General features: G+C 41.9%; 1 protein-coding gene across 3 annotated transcripts in view; it reads left to right on the top strand.

Annotated features, from left to right (window-relative positions):
* Positions 1-2712: 2712 nt before the first annotated feature.
* The window catches only part of LOC134881526 (regulator of G-protein signaling 6-like), a 36060-nt gene continuing 15642 nt past the window's right edge, over positions 2713-23130 (top strand). For all 3 annotated transcript variants that reach the window (XM_063908925.1, XM_063908926.1, XM_063908927.1), the window contains exons 1-2: positions 2713-3077; positions 5856-5951. In XM_063908925.1, coding sequence (XP_063764995.1) covers positions 5868-5951 — 84 coding nt within the window. In that variant the 5' untranslated portion in view covers positions 2713-3077; positions 5856-5867. The remainder of the gene's footprint in view (positions 3078-5855; positions 5952-23130) is intronic.

Below are 23130 nucleotides of genomic sequence, written 5' to 3' on the forward strand. Positions count from 1 at the left end.
CTACCGCCTGTTGGATTATAAGGCACATAGTCTTCTCTTTTGCTGATGTGAAACGAAATTCCTGCTCCCATTCCGGGTGGAAATAATACGTTTTTGATTTCGTTTTTGCCTGACCCTCAGCCCTATCGATATTATCTGTTAGTTAAGGTTGGCAGAAGTTGGCACAGTTTAAAGTTACTAGCCTACTTTTTCAAGATGTCCGTTAGGATATGATTTTTTAAAACCCCGCCCACAATTGCATGCAGCCTCAGCATAGACCTCAGCATATCAAATAACCAATTGGAGTTTGTAAAATGACCTATGCGTGATTAAAATCAACCAGCCAGAGCTAGGTCTAAAAAGCTTGTTAAAACCACCAACCAACCAGAGCAAGGACATTTTTTATTTTTTTAGAAAATGTGAAAATGCTAGGGATCGACAGTGAAGGCTTTGAAGATCAACCAGTCGATCGCGACCGACATGTTGGTTACCCCTGTTGTAGGGTAAGTACTTAGATCTTGTACTTAAGTAAAAGTAGAAGTACTAGAGTGTAGAAATACTCTGGTACAAGTCAAAGTCCTGCATTCAAAATGTTTGTCAAGTAAAAGTATTAGCATCAGAATATACTTAAAGTACCAAAAGTAAAAGTAATTGTTATGCAGATTGGTCCATTTCAAAATAATATGATATGTTTTGATTATAATTAAAGTGTTATCAAAGCTGGTAAAGGTGCAGCTAGTTTGAATGCTTTGTATGCTGTAGGGAAGCTTTTGAATTGACTCCAGGTGTAACTAAAGTCTGATTTAAGAGTTGATGATATTTCACACAATTGCAGCAAATGTGTAAAGTAACTAAAAGTATTAAATAAATGTAGTGGAGTAAAAATACAGAGTTGCATAAAATGAAATACTCAATTAAAGTATAAGTATCTCAAAATTGTATTTAGTTACTTCCCACCTTTTTTTCTATTTGATCAAAACTTCTTTTAAGGGACTTTATACAGCATATGGCAAAACTATTTATATTATTTAAGCAATTTTAAGTGGTCATTATTTTTAAGTCATAATTTAAATAACTTAAAACATGAAAACCAACCATTAAAATATCATCTCTCAAATGGATGTCCCCATATTTTATGTGTGTGGCCAGTCGTGTTGCTCTCTGGCAGTGATGTGGCTATAAACAGGCTGCTCAATAATTTAGCATTAATGCAGATTATAGCAGGGCTGGCCCCCCTTACAGCAGATTAGATTGTAAGTGTCAGTCTGTCTGTCTCTTGTTGATGATGGCACTTCTTAATGCCAGAGCAGCTCATGGGACAGGAAGAGCTGCTGATTGCAGGCCACTGTAGTGTGGGTCATGTGTGTGTGGCTTGTTGTAATCAGGGGGGGATGGGTGGTTATGTTGCTATATTTACAGACAAGTGTATGTGTAGTTGTGATAACAGCGCTATAATAACACGGGGGATGGGGGAACATAATATCCCTGCAGAAAATTCAGGTGAGGTAAGAACCGTGGGCTGGTTGAATGATTTTGACCCTAATAGGCACGCCACTCACTCAATGTGTGACCTTAGTTTTCCCTGGTTACCCCCATTTACTGAGAACAGCAGTTTTGAGTTGTTTCAATTTTCAAACTTTGTCAGATTTGGCCTGAAGGAAAAATGTATTTTTCTTTTGTTTAGCTCAATAAAAAGCTGTTCATTCAAGGTCTTTGATGTTTGTGAAGAATATTTGAAGCGCCTCAGATATTTTCAAAAGAAATAGAGGGGGCTTTACATAGCCGGGACCTTTTCGCTTTAGATAGTGGCACGCTGCTGAAGGAGAGATGAGCACATGGTAGAAAAAAAGCAGACTGGATAGTTCTCTGTATATTGGTGAACTGGTTCTATCAACACAACCATCTGAATGTGTGTTTTTGTGTGTGTTCTCTCTGCATGCATGCATTCACAAATTGGCCATGCCATGTATTTCTTCAGTATCTTCCTCGGGGGCTTTTGGGATCTCATTTATTGTGGGGAAGGAAAAAGGTTCATTCGTTCTGGTTTGCCATTTAAGCTTGACTGATTCCAGAGTTTCCATGAAGAGAGAGAGAGAGAAGGAGGAGAGCATATACATGCAAGAGGGGAACATCTCGAGACAGAAACAGAGTGCCTTTTTACCATCCTCCAGCCCAAAAAAGGAATTTAGAATAATGTGAGGAGATAAAGAAAATAAATGCTTCAAAAATACAAACATAAGTTGTGGAAATCTAACTTTGGATCACAGCCTGCTTAAGAAAACAAGCCTCAAACACAAACGCTTTGAATGGAAATGTATCTCTGTGGTTGCCTGCTCAAAGCGTTTGGAATCAATTATATTTATAGCCTGCATTTGTGTGTGTTCAGTAACAGTAACTTGTTTTTATATTAGAATTTCAATATCCTCCTAATGAAATGTTTCTCATTTTCAGCATCAGTGGGCGCTGCTGCTGTGTGCATCTCTGTCCTCCTTTCCTCTAAACACTGTATCCACTGCTCTTTTTCTAACACACACAAACACACACACACACATCCTCGCTCTGTCTGCCTTTCTCCTCCCTCTATTTTCCTTGTTATATTCTCTCTAATTCCTTCATCCCTCCCCCTTTTCCAACTTGATCTGCCTCTCTATTGCACAGCATCTCTCTCTCTCTCTCTCTCTCGCTTTCTCTCTCTCTCTTTCCCTCTCACACACACTCACTCTCTCGCTCTGACTCGAGCACATGCAGACAGAGGGAGAGGGGGGATGAACGAGGTGCACACATGTGAGGATCTCCTGAACTGCCGGGGCAAGGCAGGACTGGTGAAGATAGAAGAAGAAGAAGAAGAAGTAGAAGAAGAAGAAGAAGGAGAAGAGGAGGAGGAGGAATAGAGGAATACTGCAGTGCTCGGCCAGCTTCTCTCCCTCTCTCTCACTCTGTCCCTCTCTCTCTCTCGCTGCTTCACTGCTTTCATCACCCTGTCTTCTTCATCCCCTTTTCTCCCCTCTGCCAATTATACCATGAACCTGCCTGCTGCTTGTTGCTAAGGGGGAGCCAGCCGGGGAGCAGAGTGGACCAGGCATTATTTTGTATCTAAGGTAATGAATGCTTCAAGGTGTCACAGATGTTGCATTGCACTTGGTTCGCACTAGGAGATTGAACATGGTTTTGGGACTATTACAGCATGGTTATGGGTGTGTGAACTCTTTGACAGTTTGTTTAAGTGTCTATTGGCTTGTTTATTTGAGATGTTGCTGGATGTTCTCTCCTGTGAATTTGTGTGTGTGTGCAGTGTCCTTTTGTGTTTGTCTCCTCGTAAATTGGTGTTTGCTTGGATTTGAAGTTGTGCATGTGCAAAGACACACACACACACACACACACACACACACACACACACACACACACACACACACACACACACACACACACACACACACACACACACACACACACACACACACACACACACACACACCTGTGATGCACTCTCTGGTTGTCCGTAGTTCATCCATTCCACTTTGACACGAGCTTTCAATTAACATCTCGGACAGGCCTCTGTGGAGTTTGCTTCGCATGCTTGTGCAGCTCATTTGGGAGGAAGTAGTTCTCTAGAATTACATCTTCCTGTCCACAAGGGACCCATTGGCTTGCTATTGTTTTCTTTAAGCAAGTGCTATGCAATCCTTACCACCCACGTTTCTTTGCAGAACCTGAGATGGACATAAAGATTAGCTGTCTAATGTGCTCAGACTCTAAAAAGAGCACAGACGTGTTAGTCAATGGGGAGTGCTGCCCTCCACACTTCTGATGGCAATAACAAACAGTAAGGCGAGAGCGGATGATTACTTATTCACTCATGCGCATCGCCATGCTCCGTGCTCTAATAGATTAAAGTGTTCACCTGTGGTGACAAAGCCACCTTACACGTCTGATGTCGTTGGAGCTGATAGTGCGCTGAATTTTAACACATTTGCATTTCCCCTCTTCCTCCAACAGAGCCATTATCTGCAGTTGTTCAGACTTGTAACATTGCATGGCTGCAATTACATAATTCAACTACTCCAAATCCCTTGCTAGAGCCAACACTTGGCAAGATGCGGTGTTACTAATTCAGTTAATGTATGAAGGTTTCATTATGTGCCTGCTCATGTGTGCTTGTCATAAATTGCTATCTGCTTCCTATGTGCTTTCTCGCATTGATAGCTCATCAAAGTTCATTCCCAAACACAAATAGCTGTGAAGAGCCCAGTGAGTCGTGTGATTATTTTTTCTTGGCAGTGTTATCTACTCACACTTTATGTTTTATAAGTAGAAAAAATTATCAATGTGTCGAACTGTGTAATCCACCCCCTCAACCATCTTTCCTCGGCACCATTTAAGAACTCTAAATGGTTTAACCCATTTATTCTTCGATAGCAAAGGGTAGCTGGGACTAAGTGTCACGTTGGAGCCCAGTCGTCAGTGTCGGTTATGGAAATCCTAAGTAAAGCAGAATTAATTCTCCTGAGGGATTGAGGGAGGGAGGGAGAGGGGAGACAGTTAAGGGAAAGTGATGGGGACTGTAGGGGTTGTAAATAAATCCCCTAACAGAAGCTTTCAAAGCAGGAAGCCTAGGGTGGGGTTAATGTGGGGAGTGCATCCAGATCAGAGGTTACCATCATATGATTGCAGCTAATGGAGTCAACGCTTAGCATAAAAAAACACAGTGGCATTGACCACAGTTAAACTATTTAGGGGTTAGGGTTCATTCATTTACACATCAGTTTTTTAAAGGGGTAAATAAGGATGACTCATCTCCTCACAGCCACATGGTCTCTGTGTTGCAGCACACATCTGTGCTCTATACATAATTACTGCCATCCTGACTCCCCTGGGCCGATACAGTGAGAATGTACCGCAGTGTTCCACAACCTGTGTTCATTCGAGTTCAATTTTAATAGGATGTTTCTGACACTGATTACATAAAAGTGAAAACAGTTGATAATTCCCTATATTGGTTTGTTTGCGAGCAGGATTATAGAAAGAAAAATAAACATTCATTATTTTCATGAAGGGGTGTAGCAAAGAATAGCCCAGGTATTGGAGTTGTTCTCAACTGTTGAGTGTTAAGCCTTGGAAAATCGAATCAGTTGAGGGATTTCTTTTAGATATCTATCAAGGTCTAACTTCAGTTGTTTGTGATTTCCATTTTCTACTTTGCAATCATAATTTTTTCTTGAATTTGGCGCTATGCTGTGAAGTAACTGTGTCCTATTTTTTGAAAACAGTCAAGGTTCATCACTGATGCATTAATAAACTGGCAATCTGTTCAAGTTTCGTCTCAATTAATTGTTTTAAATTCATGAATTACCTTTTTGCTACAATTATCTATTGAAACCGTTTAAATGTAGGTATCTAGCTATGTATTTAGCCATGCTTTTGCCATATTGCAACTGTTCTATTTCTATCTCTTTAGACTTCTCTTCCAATGCTAGCACATTTTTTTTAGTGTTCAGGTTTAACAGCAAACTTAAAAATGTAATCTTTTTAAGCTGTGCAAGCTTCTCAACAATATTGTACATATGTTAACTGCTCCTCACTAGTATTCCTGGTTGGGCATCACTGTTGCAGTGTTCAAGATTTGACTTTGCAGCTTAGTTAATATTCAGCCTCCACCGGCCTGCCTTAGCTCTCTTATCTGTCCCGACTGTGACAGGCGTCTCCATTCTGAGACAGAAGCACACATTCTGGCAGATGAATGTCATGATGATAAAAGCTGAAAGAATTTGGGTTGCCGGGATAAATAGAAATGCTGACTGATGTTTATCGACCCGTCATTCTGTGTTCATCTGTCCAGTGGCTGCTGTTTTCATGTGCTCCATCTATTTTTTCCACAGGACTGAGTGAAAATGGCGGAGGGTTCCAGAGACCAGGGAGGTGTGGGCACCAGCGATCCAGAGGAGGACTCTCCCAATATGATCGTCTACAGAAAGGTAAGGCTGTGTGTGTGTGTGTGTGTGTGTGTGTGTGTGTGTGTGTGTGTGTGTGTGTGTGTGTGTGTGTGTGTGTGTGTGTGTGTGTGTGTGTGTGTGTGTGTGTGTGTGTGTGTGTGTGTGTGTGTGTGTGTGTGTGTGTGTGTGTGTGTGTGTGTGTGTGTGTGTGTGTGTGTGAGAGAGAGAGATACAGTATCTGGCTCAAGGAATGGAGAAACATTGGCTGTGCGCAATGACCCGTAGACAGGCTCCTGACAGCTCACTGGTCCGCATCAGTGTGTATCTCCCGCACGCTCAGGTGTCAGGAAGCCTCTCTTTCAACTGGATTGAAACAAGCTTCCTCTCTCTCCGTCCTTCAGGACATATTCTTACCACTGTGCTGTACCATAACTAGTCTGGAAAACTTCAGCCAAAAAATGTTTTAATAAGCTCCCCCCCCAGTTAGGGGTTTGGGCAGTGAGAGGTCCTTTCAGTGTCAATGGGTAATTACCTCGTCCCATGGCGCTCACTTTCAATAGCTGCTGTTTGATTGGCGAGAGGGAGCCGTATTGGTGGCTAATTATGTGGATGTTCGGCTAGGAGGAAGTGGTAGGTTCTCAAGGGTCGGGATTGAGAATTGTCAATGAGGGGGCGGTTATTCCTCCTCAACCTACGACTAGCTCATTATTTCTCTTCCAGTATACCCTGACAGCCCAGTTTGAAAAAAAAAAAACCCTTCTTTTGATCAGAATTAATCCACCAGATCCACTGCGATCCCAAAGCACGGTTTTAAAAAACTCTATAAGCAGGCTGCTGTTGACAGATCCCACTGTCTCAATTCTGTTGTTTCATCCTGCTTCTCATCATTGTTCGTTTAAATAGCAAGGTAAACGGATTAGTGAAGGGATGGGCAAAACAGGATGTGATATAATTGTTGACAGTAGATGCGTGGAGTATAGAGCTTGTTGACAACCTTTAAGCGTCCATCTAATAAACACTTCCAGTCTGCAACTCAACCAGAAACTCAGGAAATTTGATAAGTCTCTCAACCTACTCCCAAAGAGAGTGTCACACGTCAGCAGTTGGCAGCATGAAATGTAGTGGAAGTGCATTACCAGTAGCAATTCAGTTGCCTACTGTAAATACTCAAGTTGTTAGGTAGCAGTGGGCATTTACAGGCTCTTAAAGTCTCTGCCAGGAGAAATAATCAATAATCAAATCTGAAGTATGTCCGCCATGAGACAAATGGCTTTTCTCCCTGAAGCCCTGATGTCATGACAGGCGTCACATTGCTTTCAAAGTTATTTTTGTTCTGCTTGTGGCTCTGTTTTTTATGCCTGTTCTACATTCATTCATTGTTTATTCATTTTTGTCGTTATCCTCCATGTAGGCTATTGTAAGAAGCTGTCAGGCTGCAGAGAGAACACACTGCATGTAAAACTGGGTATATTCATAGGTTTCACGGCAGAGCCTCATTATGTAATGCTACACAAGCCTGGAGGCAATGCGTTTAAGAGGCTAGTTTCTGCTTGTTAGGATGTTGCCTGAGGAAATAATCATCATTTCATGATTTAGTCATACACAGTGACAACAGACAGATGATTCTCAGAGCGACAGCAGTTCCCTGACCCTTTGTGCTTTCCAAAAGCTTTTGAGGGAGAGAGCTGAGTAGGCAATGTAGCTTGTTAAGCAAAAGCTTTTTTCTCCTTCGAAGAAATGATTATTTGACACCAACTTTACGGCCTTGGTGTAGTTTCTTATATTTAACGTCAGTGCTGCTCACAAGCAGAAGAGGCCAAACGTTGAAGAGGTGCTTGGTCTTTGCGGGTAGAGCACCCATAGCCTCTGGACTCTGTGGGTGGTCAGGCTGGCGCAGTGTGAAGGCGCTGCATGCAGAGAGGCAGATGGCCACCAATATGCTCAGCCGCCTGGGAAAACACTGGAAGCTTCCTCCCAAAGGTCTGAACCTCTGTCAGCTGGAAGACATCAGCACCGTACTGCAAGGAACACAAAGACAAGTGTAGTCAAGTTATAAAAATATGTCAACGTGTGGGCAGCACCTTTTATGAAATGTATAGAGTATGGGTTAAAATGCCTTTACTGTTGCCATATCTGTTGCAGAAGTTAACTGTGTGGGCAGTTAAATGAAGGTGAATGTGATGCCATGCGGGCGGTACTATCTTGCTTTGTCTCTCTACTCCAACTAAAAGAGGAAGTGAAGCAAAATAATCCAATACCTGCAGGATGTCTTTTTGCCTGAAGAACTTCTGGTCGAAGGAAGTAGGATGCACACAGAATGTAAATACACATACACACACACACACACACGCACACACAGATAGTCATACACAAGCCTAAAGCTGCTTTAAGCCGGTTGTTGTGTTTTTACTCGCTATGGTTGGCATGCTTAGCACCAAGAGACACATAAAAAATATGCCCAAACCATGATGAGTAGCGCTGCTTTAACGGGAAATGCAATTTAGATGGGAAGACACTCTCTGCGTTTATGGGCTAAAGCTTACAATCTATTAATAGATAACAACTAGCATTCCTGAGTGCGTGTCTTTCCCCTTCTTCCCCTCTATGACTTGGGGGCCAAGACTTGTGGTTGTTCCGTGCTGCGTTGGTTGCCTGGTTTTTGACACTCGCAGTTAATTGTTGCCAAAGGACCAAAGCACTCCCCGTCATACCCACGGAGAGTAGAGAATTTGTGTTGAAAACCCTCTTCCTTTTATTCAGGTCATTAAATGTTTGACTGGATAATTCTTAGCAGTCAACTCTACCTGAAGGCTGGTATTATAGCCCTAATATGTGCTACAAACTTTCATTGAGATAAGTCTAATCAGATATTAGTGGGTGAGTATTAGTAGCAAGCCCTACAAAGAAGTTCCGAGGCTTCCTTGGTGCCACTGGCCAATTTGGGTGTTTGTAAGCTTCAGCACTCTATTAGCAGAGAGTACAGATTGCTTAACAATTGCAATTGTGTTAAGTTCTGGCTCAACACACTAGATTTTCTCAGTTGATAATTATTTAGCAAAATCTATAAGATAAATCCCATTTAACCAAGCACAAGGCATGGATTTTGAGATGGCAACTTCTGTTGTTGAACCTTTGACGGTGGTAGGTGTTTTCTTACTTCATACTTTCAAGGGGATACGTCCTTCTTGGGTTGCTGTACGGAGGGTTTTGTTCAGGACTGTGAACAGCTTCTTGTATTCTTATCAAATCTGCTCACTGGCTAACCCAAAAGGCTTTTTTTTATATCAATGCCAGTATAGTGGTAATGGGATAGAGTGCTTCAATTGTGCTTTATCATTGGTGAGCTGTAAATCGCTTGTTTATACAGCATGTTTTTAAAGCAATCCGGGTTTCAGTGAATTGCCCGAGACATTTCAACATGTGTGCGAGAATTTCAACCCGCAGCCCTCTGATCAGTGGCCAACCGCCTGAGCTTCTGTTATGTTAATGCTAGCATGCCAACATGCTAAACTATGATGACAAGGGGAAATTACGTTCCAACATTAGTATGTTGTTATTATTAGCATGTTAACATGCTGATATTAGCATTTAGATCAAAGTAGAGATGCTAGTCTTATTGGTAATATCTCTTATTACATGTTCTTTTTTTATCCCCCCACTATTTCCTTTTTCACTCTTTCTTCTGTTTCTTCTCGATTAATAATTGAATCTCATTTCAAGCTTTCTATTTTTAGAAAAATATCTGGTCCTCTGAGACATTATATTCTCCCCATTCATTTATTCATATCCAGCACATATTTTAACATCACTTGGTATTTTTAGGCATATATCTGCTTCTATAGGTTGAAAGAGGAGGATTAAAGGGGGAATAAACAAAGGATATACATTACATGGGTTATAAGGCCTTATTTACATACAGCTTCTAAATCAGTTGGACAGACCGTTGCATTTGCATTAACATTACAGTGCTGTGATAGATGATCGTGAATTTTGGCAGAAGCTATGCTGGGACTAACACAAGTTATAACACCTATGCTCATATCTTTCCTTCAGACTGAATAGATGTTGAACCTTACATAGCCTGAGTGATGGGAGAAGAAGAAATTACTGTCAATGCCAACCTTAACCTCGCATCAGGGACTGTCAGCTAGTTGGGTTTATGATGATTTAAAGATGGGACACAGAGGGAGCTCCCTCCTCTCCTCGAGTGACGATGATATACGGACATACTGGCAAAATGTATGAAATAACAGCTATGACACTACCGGACAGCATCTCCCTCGAGTGGCAGGAAAAGATGAAATTACCATTAACAGCAACTTCCCACATCATCCCTTCGCCTGCCACAGCAGGGACTGACAGCTGGTCAGGTTTAAAGGGCCGAGAGGACTCAATCCGTCCAGTTCTGCAGGTCAAAATGAAGCCTGCCTGCTGTCTTTCTGCTGACGCCCCAGGAGTCACACACTCCTGTTGTCCTGAAGCCCCCCTGGGGCCCATGAAGGATGTATCGCTCCTCTTCTAAGACTCACATCCCATCCGAGGTGTCTATGGGCCACCACTCGCTGTTCCCTGTGTGCACTTAAGATAGCGGAGTTCAGCCGAACACTCTGGATAAGCACTCCTGCAGCTGTAGGGGCCAGAACTCCCAGTGCTTTATCATGTATGACCGTTTTAACACCGTCTCCACTTGCACCACCACAGCCTTTCTCTTGTATGGGCTGAACTGTCAGGGTCACGCTGAAGCCTGTGTGCGCCTGTATGCTAAGTGCCAGTGTGGGTTGATTTCCCTCGTTGGGTCAATAAGATAAAACAACAGTACCAGTGTAAAGCTCTATCTCTTATATAACCAACTCCTGTGTGTTTTAATGTGTCGGCCTGTCTCTTCTTTCCAGTTGAGCAGAAGGACCAACACATGCAAACCCTGGAAGTGCACTGAAAAACAAATCACAATTGAATAATAATTCACAGTGTTTTGGCAGCCCGTGCACTGTGTTGACAGGATTATTCACCTCATCCAAGGAGAATCGCTGTGACTGAAATAAAAGGCTTTTCTCCAGTGAGGAGAGTCTTTCCTATGCCAGTTCCTCTCCTGGTCTCCCTTCCTGTTTAGGCATTGCTGACAGTGTGCTCTTAAAGGAGCACTGTTAATAATGCAGCCAGTGTTTCTGTGCTGTTCTTATTGAGACTGATGTGGCATATGCATGCTTAGGGTGATGTTAATCGGTGGCTTTGTCCCGCCACTGTGTGTCCCGCTTTTTAAATGCCCTCCAAACCCCTCTGAGCCTCGCACTTATCGCATGCTGAAAAGGATTCCTTTAAATCTCACCAGGGATGGAGTCCGCCTTAAATACCTCCTACTGTACCCTACAATAACCTCTCCATCACTGCACTCCTACAGAGCAGATTATATGAAAATACTATAAACACGGATATAATTACTGAGAGGATTTCCACATCCGATAAAGTTTCCATTAACCATCTTCGGGATGATGTGTGATATCATCCAGGAAAGTGGTGCCAAGTTTGTTGATGATGCTAATCAAGAATAAACTCTTGTCGTGTCATCATGCGCAGTAAATACTAATTTACTGGGTTATCGGAAGCGGCTTTGACATTAGTGTGTTAAAATCTGCTTGTCCCCGGTGCCTTGCGGGGACACGCTGACAATTTGACAGCAGTGACTTTCTGATCAAACTGTAGCCCTGTGGTACTGCTGACACACCAAATAAGTAATTGGGTCTAAATAGAGAACAAGCTACTGTCCCACATGGTTGTTACATTTCTTGAGTTGACAGGAACAACATGTATATACCTAGACAGCACCTTTCTTAAAATTACTGTCAAAGGGGAATCAATATAAGAAGAGAAAAGGGATTCACGCCAATATAATGCTGATATTAAAGAGGAAACCTTAAACAAAGTCTAAAAAGTCATAAGAAAGAAGAAGAAAGGCATAGCTGTGGTTAACGTTGCAAATTGAAATAATAAAATGTGGTTATTCCAGGAAAAGATCGTGGTTCAGATCAAAATCATTAAACGTATGTTCGTTGGTAAAAATTAGTCAGCGTGTTTGCATTTGGTTTGGCATGGGACACAAAGGGCAGTCCTGCAATGCATGCCGTTTGCTCCCACTGAGCCACACTCTGACTGGAACGAGGACCACTGAGTATGACCCCGACATTAGAGATGACATATGCTTAATAGATACGTAGAAAATCCAAGGCTGATGAGGAAAGCTCACTAAAAAGACTAACCAAATCATTTGTGGATGCAGCATATGCTCAGAATGAGTCATAAGGCTGATCACATCATAATAGTTGATTGACATTAAGGATGCAGGAGCAAATTTATCGTGCATCAACTTAAAAGGAGTATTGGAAAGAAATACAATTATGACCAGAGATAAATATCCCCAGTGTAGATTTCTCACGTTTAGGGAAGTGACGCTTTTCAGATACATGCCTGCATCTTACAGCTGAACCATGTCTGTTCAGATTTCCCTCTATTACAACTCCATTTTCTTCATGCTTCAATTTCTGTTGTAACCTCAACTCCGACGTGTTCAAACCTCAGGGGATCTTGTCTAGAAATGTTCCTCCCCTTGTCCCATTTTCCCTCTGACTACACTGCTAATCAAAGAGAGGAGTATATTGTCACTGCTGACAGTTCCTTTTTGTTGGTGGTACATTGTATCATTGTGTTGGCGGGCAGCCGGTGGAGAAAATGTCCTCAGTATGCTGAATACAGATGATGGAGTATGGTTCTCTGAAGAACAAAAGCTGTGCCACTATCCCCATTACAAGAAATTTCACTTTTTAATCTTTGAATGCCTCATTAGGCCGCTCTCTCTATCTACTCTAGAATATAAAAGAATTTCTCAGAGAATGGAAAACAAGAGACACATGACATTCAAAGGTTTTTTAATTACCTCTGACAAAGAAAAAGCAGTAGTGCATCTTGTCACACAATGAAGAATATAAATAAAATACGCTGATCAACAAGCTTACAAATGCATGGTAACCGTGGCACCATCTGCCAACTCCCCCGTTTGTTCTGTTTACAGACACGTCTGATAGGTTGATAGGAATAGACGCTCTGACTCAGATAAGCGGATGGATAGAGAGTGTCAGCTGTGCACTGTTGAACTACAGGTAATGATGGAGTGTGTGTGGCTGGAGTGGCGCTGTAATTGTCTCTTGGCTGAGGCTGAGGCAGGGATGAGTCACCAAGGCCTCGAATGTTAATCACTACGGTCAGCTAGTCCAACTAAACGGCCCTCAGAAAGAGGGATCAGACCACTCCATGGACCTGCACCCTCAAACCACTTATTTTACATCAGACCCCCCCCCCCCCGACTGCGCCTCTTAGGAGACCTTCGTTAAGTTGTACGCTGTCACTACGACTCCCCAACCTTTAGAAATGAATTGTACAAATGACTGCAATGCCCTTGTGTGTTTGTCTGCTGTAGTCACCGCCGCTGTCGTGAATGAAGGCCATTTGTCAAAAGTGACAGTGTTATCCTCTGGTGCGCCAGGAGATTTCATACTGAATTTGTGACGTTATGGAGGCCGGACTGTTTGACACTACGTGATCGAGGTGGATAATCAAGTAGCACAATTTCCTCTTTCTTCTTCCTTGCCTTGAAAATAATAGAAGTATCCTTGCGGGAGTCCTTGCTGTGTGCCGACATTTCCACTCCAATTGCTCTGTCAATAACTCATACGGCAGAGAGGACAAATCCATAACAAAGCCGTGATTACTTTCATCAAAGTGAGAGGAAAATCTCAGTGAAGAACTTGGACTTTGGTCTTTATTGAGCTCAGCTTATTGAAGATTAAACCTCCATTTACATTTGTCTCCATATTAGCAGTTTACATGTGGTTTGTGTTGCAGTATGTTCAGATTTCACTCCTCTAAATCACGTATCCTCTATCCTCCACCAGAGCGTGAAACCTTTATTAATCTCACCGTCCTTCTCAACCACTTACACGTGTCAGGTAACTTCAGCCTAATTAATTAAGACACTCTGATACACCCGGCTTTGAATTTGACACCCCTTGCTTTAGATGGAAGTTGTTTTTCGTAAATGGAAATGACAGTGGGAAGGGAGTGGCAAAGCTTTTTAAGTCTGTAATGATCATCAGAATTGATCGTGCTCAGGCCACAGCCAGCGAAGTGGTGATGCTGCTGTGGGGTGGTAACACGAGAAAGGGATAACATGGTTATTCCCACGCTGAAGAGGCACAGCTGGCAGCAGGGACCACATGCACATTCATATATGTGTGATTTGTTTCCAGTAAGGACTGCAGGCTTGAATATTGCCATTATTTTTATAGCCAGAACTTCAAACAAATGCATCGACTCGGAAACAGTTTATTTATTTGTGCTGTGCTTGAGGTTCCTTGTTTCGTGTTTTTTCTTTATAAATGCTGAACATTGCATATTTCTGATGTTTTCCCTTCAGTACACCTATGAGAATGATATTATTCAGTCACCTGCACGTACAGAGCACCAAACAGTTTACACCAGTCTCCTGTTAACCTGTAAGTTTCACTTCAAAGCCTGTGTTCAACATCTCTGATTTTCGTTGTCAGCAATCCATCTCAGAGAAATGTCACTTAGCATAGCAGATGTGGAATGTACCTAAGTACATTTACTTAAGTTCTGTACTCAGTTACATATTTGAGCTTGAATTTTATGCAGTTTAATACTTCTTATCCATTACATTATTGGGGCAAATATCGTACTTTTAACTCCACTGCATTTGCATAGAACTTATGTTAGATTTGGAATATTAATACAAATGATAAATCCTCTGACAAATTATAATGTATTTCTGTAGCGTAAACTACCCAGCAATAAAGTAATGAAATTGTATTGATAATTTTAATTTAGAATTATGAAATACATGAATCTGAAATTACTTGAGTACTTTTGGTTCTTAAAGTATATTCTGATGCCACTTCTACTTGAGTATGGTTTTGAATGTAGGAGTATAATTTGACAGTGTGGTATTGCTACTTTTACATAATGCATACATGTGATTACTCCTCCATCACTTAGTACTCAGTAATGCAATCCTGCTCAACACCGGTTATGTGTTTACATTTTCAAAGAGGGCTGTCCTTTTACATTCTTTTTTTTTTAAAGCACCAGATCAGTTTTGGGGACACACTGTGATGAGTTTAATCCTCTCTTCTGGCCAAATAATGCTGTTATAGCTAAACTCTGATCTTCTTGAGCTAAAGTAGGACATTCAGCTTCAGTGACAGGAAAAGGGTTTTAGTTTTTATTATTCACTTTTTGCGCATCAGTATCCATTCATTATAAATGCACTTGCAGTACAAGGAAGAATGCAGTTGCCAAATGTTTGTATAAAGCAGGTCATGGCCTTTTTACAATCAATGCTAAAGCTTTGTAAAGTTTTATCGCAATAATGCAAGGTCATCAGGGTCCTGCCTTTGAAAGACAGACCTCCTTTTCTAGGTTTTACAACAACAAACGTCTGTGTGGTGGTGAGACAATGATTATTCTTTTAGTTACACTTTCTGTGTGATATTTTATTCATAGGTTATGATAGGAATATCCTAAGCCCTGGTCCGAGAAGTGCTTTCACCATAGGAAATAACTAGACAATAGTGATGTAAGTCCCAAAGCAGGTGTGGCTGAGCCTATTGCCTTCAAAAACCCTTTTGAAATTACATCCAGCTGTCACACTCCGATAGCATTCAGCCGGAAATGAAAACAGAAAAAGACACCACTTCACTTTGAAATATGTTGAGCGGATATTTGATCAAAAAGCATGCCCATTCCCTCTCTAGGAAGCTTATTTAATAATTCAAGTAGGGTGTGATGGTTTCGGTTGCAAATTCTAGCCTTTGCAGACATAATAGATGGTTCATTTTTGACTCCCCTGAGGTGCAAGAATACAAGATTTATGAGCAACTTTGGTCGCTGCCCGGCAATACATTAGCTAGTACTGATGGTGGTCTGTTGACATGGATAATCAATCAGCAGTGGCTAAGCATTTGATGCCGTAAAACACAGATGGCAGCGCTCAGTTTTACTATCTATCGATTCTATAATTTACTCAATCAATCATGCTTTAAGGTAATGCAGCTCGGTAACATTTCCTGTTATGAAACACATTTCATCTGTACTTTAATGCAACTGAAGGAGCACCGCAGGCCTCAATTGGTTTTATTAAAAGACGATTAGAGGATGTTAATTGGAGGCGTAAGTTAGAGGATGACAGTGAGTCAAAGGGCAGCACAGGTTCCTCTCAGGAAAAGGCATCATCCCCGCAGACTGAGGGCAGCAAAGCACATTGCAGGTGTTTGGTGCTGCCTGCTGCCCCGTGGCATTGCGAAATGAGATTTTCCCTCCACATGTCAGCCCAACCACCTGAATTTCATTACCTGTTCCTGCGAGTTGGAAGTAACAAGGCTTTATTGCCAGAATTGGAAACCTGTCACCCACCAAGAACACAGTTGCTTTTATTATGCCAGAATTTGAAAAGATGCTCAAAGAGAAAAAAATATCCTGGTTGTGCTCGGTATTAGGAAAAGAGACTCTGCAGTTTTGACTTGTCTGTGTCCAAAGATCTGCCAGGGTCCTCCTCTCTCCTACATAGCACTCCTTGCCCCTAAAAGCCTGTCAGCATTCCCACACTCGCTGGGCATAACCAACCTAGGTAATAAGGACGTCAGGTCTGGAGTTACAGCAGTGGCTGAGTGACAGTTGTTTGATAACAGGGTGGAGAGGATGGAGCTTAATCATACACAGCGGAGCTATAAAAAACTGTCTTATACCGGGAGCCATGACAGGAAATCCATGCATCTTGAAAGGTCAAGGGCCTCTCTTACTCACCGACTGCATGTGAGCACATGAAGTACAGAGCTGAAAGAAAAACGGTATAATTTTGAGCTGACGTATGAAATGTGCAGAGGATTGAAACATACTGTCTCCTGAGGGAGAAAGGGAGAGATCACCAGAGAGAGAGGAGGAATTAGGAGCAGATGGTATTGTAGAGAGTGATGACATGAAAAAAGGAAAACACTCCTTTTAAATCAAAACTCGGCTAAGCTGATTAAGAAGTGATGCGTCACTTGGCTGTAAAGGGCCTTTACATGCTACACACACACACACATTACCCATTCAACAAATCACTAATGACAGGCCAAATAACCATCTGTGTTTGTAATGGATGGAGCTGAGTGCAGATGGGAGAAGCCAGGCTTGCCTTCCACTTGTATTTTACTACAGAACGTCTCGCCCTCTCAAAAACCCGCCTCGGTGATGTGTGCATGTCATTGGAGTTTGCCTCAAGGGCATCAAATATCATGCATTACCACTCCAATAGAAGAACACACTGATTCGAGGGGTGTAGATATTGAAAAGCATATTATGTTGACTTCCAAAGCTCACATCTCTCCTTTTACCTCTCCTCTGAGATTACTCAACTCTGCAATGCCAGAGTTTGTCTCCTGTGTCTCAAACATCAAGAACAGGCTTGTGAGCCCAGAGAGGGACGAGGCAAACCTGGGCTTGATAGCGCCTCCTCTCTCCTCTCTCTTCTCTCTGTAACCCAATTACCACCAGGCCTTAAGGAACGGGACCGGCAGCAGTGGCGCGTCAGGGGACGATGCCGACATCAAAGATAGACAGATGGTCCTGACGTTTCACCACCTCAAACCAATCTCCTGCAGATAATATTACTCGATTAGCTGGTGCAGTGTCCCAGATATGAAGCCAGAGTGAAGCTATATCAATCAAGAAAGTGGAAAGGATTTAAACCAAACTCAAATTCATGATCACCGCTGTGTAAGAGTAGCTTCCATGAGCCTCTGAGCTCCTAAGTTGGCAGCAGCAGACAGGACTGTGCCCAGTCTGAGGCCTCTGTAGGGGCTCTAAACATCCTCACCCACATCCTCAGAATAGCACAATGTTATCCACTGCCACTCTCCCGACACTGTCACACCAATGCTGATTTCCACTTTTACATTCTAGCAGCTTACCCCTGTCTTGCATAACAGCGAACATGCTGTGACTGAGAGGCGAGACTCAGATTCCTCCCATGAATGAGAGACTAGGGGGGGAAAAGCTGATAAATGATAGAAAACCCTTTCGAAAGAACTCCTTTGAAACTGACAATCAGGCAGAGAGTAGCAGATGCTTTTCCCCCCGGTACAATCTGTTCACTTTCTCCGGCCTGTCACATCCTACCTCGCCCTCTCTGTTGTTTTTTCATTACCCCACATGCAAATAGCCTTCCTTTGCTTTTCTTCCTTAATTACAGAGTAGTGGCTGAAAGGACACTGAACCGTATTAGAAACTGGACCTTTGCGGTCCCACAGGCATTTAAAATGCAGGTGGTGTGAGAGGTGTTTGCAGGGAGAGTTGCTTTCCTGCATGTAAATTGCCGCATCGTAAATGATCACTAAGGTAAATCTTGCAGCGGAGTGAACTTAAGGTTATGTGATTCAGTCTCTCTCCTGAGCCAGCAACCTTTTGTGGTTTATTGTAGCTGCGGCTCATTTTTTGACATGTAGTTAAATACACAGAAAACTGGCCGATAAAAGCAGCCAGTTGAATTTGCGGCGGCTGCCTTTCATTTCAGACCATGTCTCTTTTCAAAAGTAGCCCCTGTATCTGCACAGACCTCTTTGTTTTAGAGTGGACTGTCTATTCAGAGGAAGAGCCGACTCCTGTTTTCCCGGTACTCAAGCCCTTAGCAACCCATGGAGTATCTAACAACAGACTTTTGCAAGAGTGGAGATGATCTTTTTTTGGTCCTCCTCGAGTCTCATCAACAGAAAGGTGACCTGATGAGTCACGCTGGTGTGTGGGTAGGCTAATACTCTTGAGTGTAGCCTGTCTCAGCTAAGAAGCGTTCCTATCTGCATTATGCTTGCAAGAGCTGTGCTTAATCAAAAGCTCTGATTTTGAGTATCTTCTCTTTGATTTGGGAAAGCATAAAGCAGCTTATTAATTCCTCCCTTTGAAAAATAGCCAGAAAGCACTGACAACAAGATTGTCCCTCCCGTCCGAAGAGCTCGATCTATTATTGTAATAGTCAGGCTGGCTTCCTGCTCGTGCTAGAGCCCAACTTGACAAACTTTTAATTGCTTAACTCCTCTTGCCACTGTGTTGCCATGGAAATTGAGAATCTGAGCTGACACGCAGAACGACCTGAATTCTCCACATGACGCCCATGTCAGTTACCATGAGGGATACTCATCATCAACGCCCTGCGTCCTAACATATGGGTGTGGTTGGCTCAAAGTGAAGCAGCACAGTTTGTGGATATTCAGCATATTCCCCTAAAGGGCGTCCAGCTGGGCTATGAAGCTGCGGGTATCTTTGTTAGGACAGGGTCTCTGCTGTGTTGTGGCCACTTAAGCTTAAGCTACTATTAATGCGTGGTAAGTGATTAAATTACACACAAATCCACAGGGTGACGCCTGACCTGAGGAGAGAATGTGACTGCAAATTGTGATTTAATTGTGAAGCTGGTTCGCAGGACTAATGTGATCCTGTGAACTTAATCACTACAATGGATTGTTCACATATTTACTGACAGGAAACACATGTTGCTTCCTAATGCTCTTAATGTGTTACCTCATCCTCACGGAAACCTGAAGGAAGCCATTTAGCAGAACAATACAGAGATGCATTCATTAAACCTTCAGCAGGCTTTTCTCGAAAGTGATGTAACCCAAAGAGCCCAGGTTTCATTGAATTTAATTCATTTTTTTCCACATTCAAACAATTAAGATTAGTGCATTCCCAGTTCATCTCCACTAATGATGACTGGGATTACACATGAAAGTTATTGGCAATGGGAAATCGGCTCCACTGGAGTATAAAAGCAATTTTTTTTCTGCCGCAGGACATAATGGGAAAACAGTTGTTTATTGCAGACGAGAAACGCCTTTCGCTGCAGGGCGTTCCTGTGGAGATGGCAATTTGGAGAAGAGATGGATCAGTGAATATGTCTCTTTTAGAACATAGTTGATGCCTCACTGAAATGCGATATTAGACATAGCTGGTGATTAGTTGTTGTTTTTAGCAAAATGCCAAGAGCCTTTGAGCCACTGTTTATGTCTTTGTGTTCATGCTGCACACATGACTGTAAGTGCATGTCAAGCGTGTGCAATTGTGATTCATTCACACGGCTCCAAAGCAGTATAGGTTCTCAAACATCACGCTCGGGTGGCGGGGCTTTTCCATTCTGCTGTGTTGCTCCTGTCAGTGTCGTCTCCTCGGTGTGTTAGATCCAGCTGAGAGGCAGCTCCTCTCATCATGACTCGGCATGTTAAGAAAGTCAGATGGTGGTGGCAGTAGGGTGGAGGGAAGCAGGGGGAGGAGGGGGGGTGGCGTCTTCTCTCTCCAGCAGGCTTTATTCTCACCTTGTTCCCCAGGGCTCCACAACACCAGCTGGAACTGGCTTAAATATGCAAACAGCATGGCACAGAGGTCAATATGGCATGAAAAGTGCTGTGTGACAGGTTTGTACTTTGAAGAAGTTATTTCATAATATCCGGAAAACAGGACTTAACCTGTGGAACGAATCTCAGTGTAATTACTTCAAAATGAAGGAGGTTCTGACCTTTATTATAAGTAGGTTATTAGTAGATGAAAAATATAAAGATAGTAAAAAGTATTTTTAAGAAACCGTTTAGCATAAAAAAAGAAAATGCAATTCAAAAATATGATATAGAATAATATATACAAACTTTAATTTAAATATACAAACTTTTAAAGTTAAAAAACTGAAATACTTAGGACAATGTTAATATGGCAATGTATGGCAAACTACCGTGAATTATGCTGTGCAGACGTGTGCAAAAGTGTGCGAAATGTAGTCTGGGTTGAGCAGGAATATAATATATTTTAAATATAATAGTTTGATGTATGGATAAGAATGAAGCTGGACTGATGTGGTCTTAGCTGTGCTCCAAACCGTAAGCGTGATTTAACTGTGGTTTTAAAACAGTCATTAAACAGTGCATATGAACAGTTTCTGCACTAAGGTCAGATGATGAATAACCATTCACTACAGTATCTCCATTTATAGTTGAAGGTTAACTAAGTTAACATTTATTCATATTTAATCAGACTCTGGAGGATTACTGTGCCAGAATTGGAAATTATTTTGAATGTCACTGTGATATTTGACACTTATTTAAGATAAAAGGGGATATTCATTTCTCTGCAGATATAAATAAAAAGAAGAAACCCTGAGCTCGCTTTATTTTTCTCCTTGTTTGAACTGGGGACATTTTGTGATGCTGCTGCTGTGTTTCCCCTGAGCAGTGAAATCCAGCCGGATTGTTCCATTTCTAATAGCATTATGCATAATGTAATACAGTCCTCTAATGAATCCTAATACATTTAAATATGGTTGTGTTGTTGTTTGTGTGCTAATCGTTGAATATGGAGTAGCCCAGGATTTTTCTCTTGTACTGAGAAACTAATATATGGCTTCTGAGTACATTTAAAACGCAAATGAATCCTGGGATGCTTAAAACGGTAATGAAAACAATGGTTTGAATTAAATACTTTACACTTTAGTAAACACATTATGGCTGCTTCGGGTGTTTGACAATGCCCTTCAAACTTGTAGACTGCAAACTTTTTAGGCCTCATCACTTTTCCATCTTCATTCAGCTCTCACAGACGGGTAGTAATTAACTCCAGACAAGAAATGTATTTTTCGCTCGTCACCTGGACACCTGTCCTCACAGACCCCAATGTCTTTCAACTATGACAAGTGTGCCTGAGACTCACTGATGACTGCTTAATCATTAATGGCGCTATTACCGCCTTATACATCTTTAAACAGCAGCTGTCTCATTTCTAAAGCTGGTTTTGAATAGCTTCATCTGTAGCCATTTCTGGAAAAGAGTTACAGGCTTTCAAAGTATAGAAGTGAATATATCCTCACTTCTGGCCTAAAGTACATACCAGAGTTTAATACATTGCATTCACTAGATTTATTTATGATTTACATTGCTGTCATTTAGGCTCTATTCACTATTTCAGGAAGTAATGATGTCGATTAAGACATTAGAGTGCACACGCTTGTCCTGTCATTAATGTGGACTCAATTTGTTTTTTTATTAACTGATGACCTCAGATTTTGGTGTTCACCTCTAGCTGCTTGCTCACATTGTCCCTACACTTTAACCCTCCTACATGCACCATTATGTACGACGGAGTATTAGGGCCACATATGAAGAAAAAAAAATATTTTTGCCGTGACGAGATTAAAGTCGACACGGCGACTTTAAAGTCGACACGTTGACTTTAAAGTCGACACGGCGACTTTAAAGTCGACACGGCGACTTTAAAGTCGACACGGCGACTTTAAAGTCAACACGTCGACATTAAACTCGAAATGTCGAGAATAAAGTTGAAATGTCATGTCGAGATTAAAGTTGAAATATTATGTCGACTTTAATCTCGACGTGTCGAGATAAAACTCGAAATGTCGAGAATATAGTTGAAATTAGTTGGGAGACATAGCAACCGCTCCCACAGGTCCTGCACTGAATCCGAAATGGCTTGTGTAGATCATTTGGTCAAATTATACTTCCGAATTGGATTTAACAATAAAGAGATCCTCGCTGTTTTAGCGCAGAACCACAGTGTGGTGATTAGTGTAAGAACCATGCGTGACTCAAACTGCACCTGTGGAGCGGTTGCTTTCTCTCTGAATAGTTTTCAGTGTCAATTGACATAAAGTCGAGATTATTCTCGACATGTCGAGATTAAACTCGACATAATATTTCAACTTTATTCTCGACATTTTGAGTTTAATGTCGACATGTTGACTTTAAAGTCGCCGTGTCGACTTTAATCTCGTCACGGCAAAAATATTTTTTTTCTTCATATGTGGCCCTAATACTCCGTCGTAATTATGTGCTACTGCTGCCCTCAACGCCATTAGAGATAAGATGTACAGCACGCACGCACACACGCACGCACACATACACAGTCATGCAATGGTACAAATATGCACACACGTGTGCAGCAAATGCAAACATACAGTGGCAAAATACACAAGTGTTCTCCTGATAATAATTTATAGAGCTCGGCGGCGAGGGGCAAAGTGCTGTTATCGCATGCTAGCAGCAATTTTCATCCCTCCAAAAAACCCTCCACACAAAGCTGCAAACACCATTAGCTTGTACATGCAGGAGATACGATGTGCACT

The sequence above is a fragment of the Eleginops maclovinus genome, chromosome 19, assembly GCF_036324505.1.
Source record: "Eleginops maclovinus isolate JMC-PN-2008 ecotype Puerto Natales chromosome 19, JC_Emac_rtc_rv5, whole genome shotgun sequence".
Taxonomy (NCBI): Eukaryota; Metazoa; Chordata; class Actinopteri; order Perciformes; family Eleginopidae; genus Eleginops; species Eleginops maclovinus.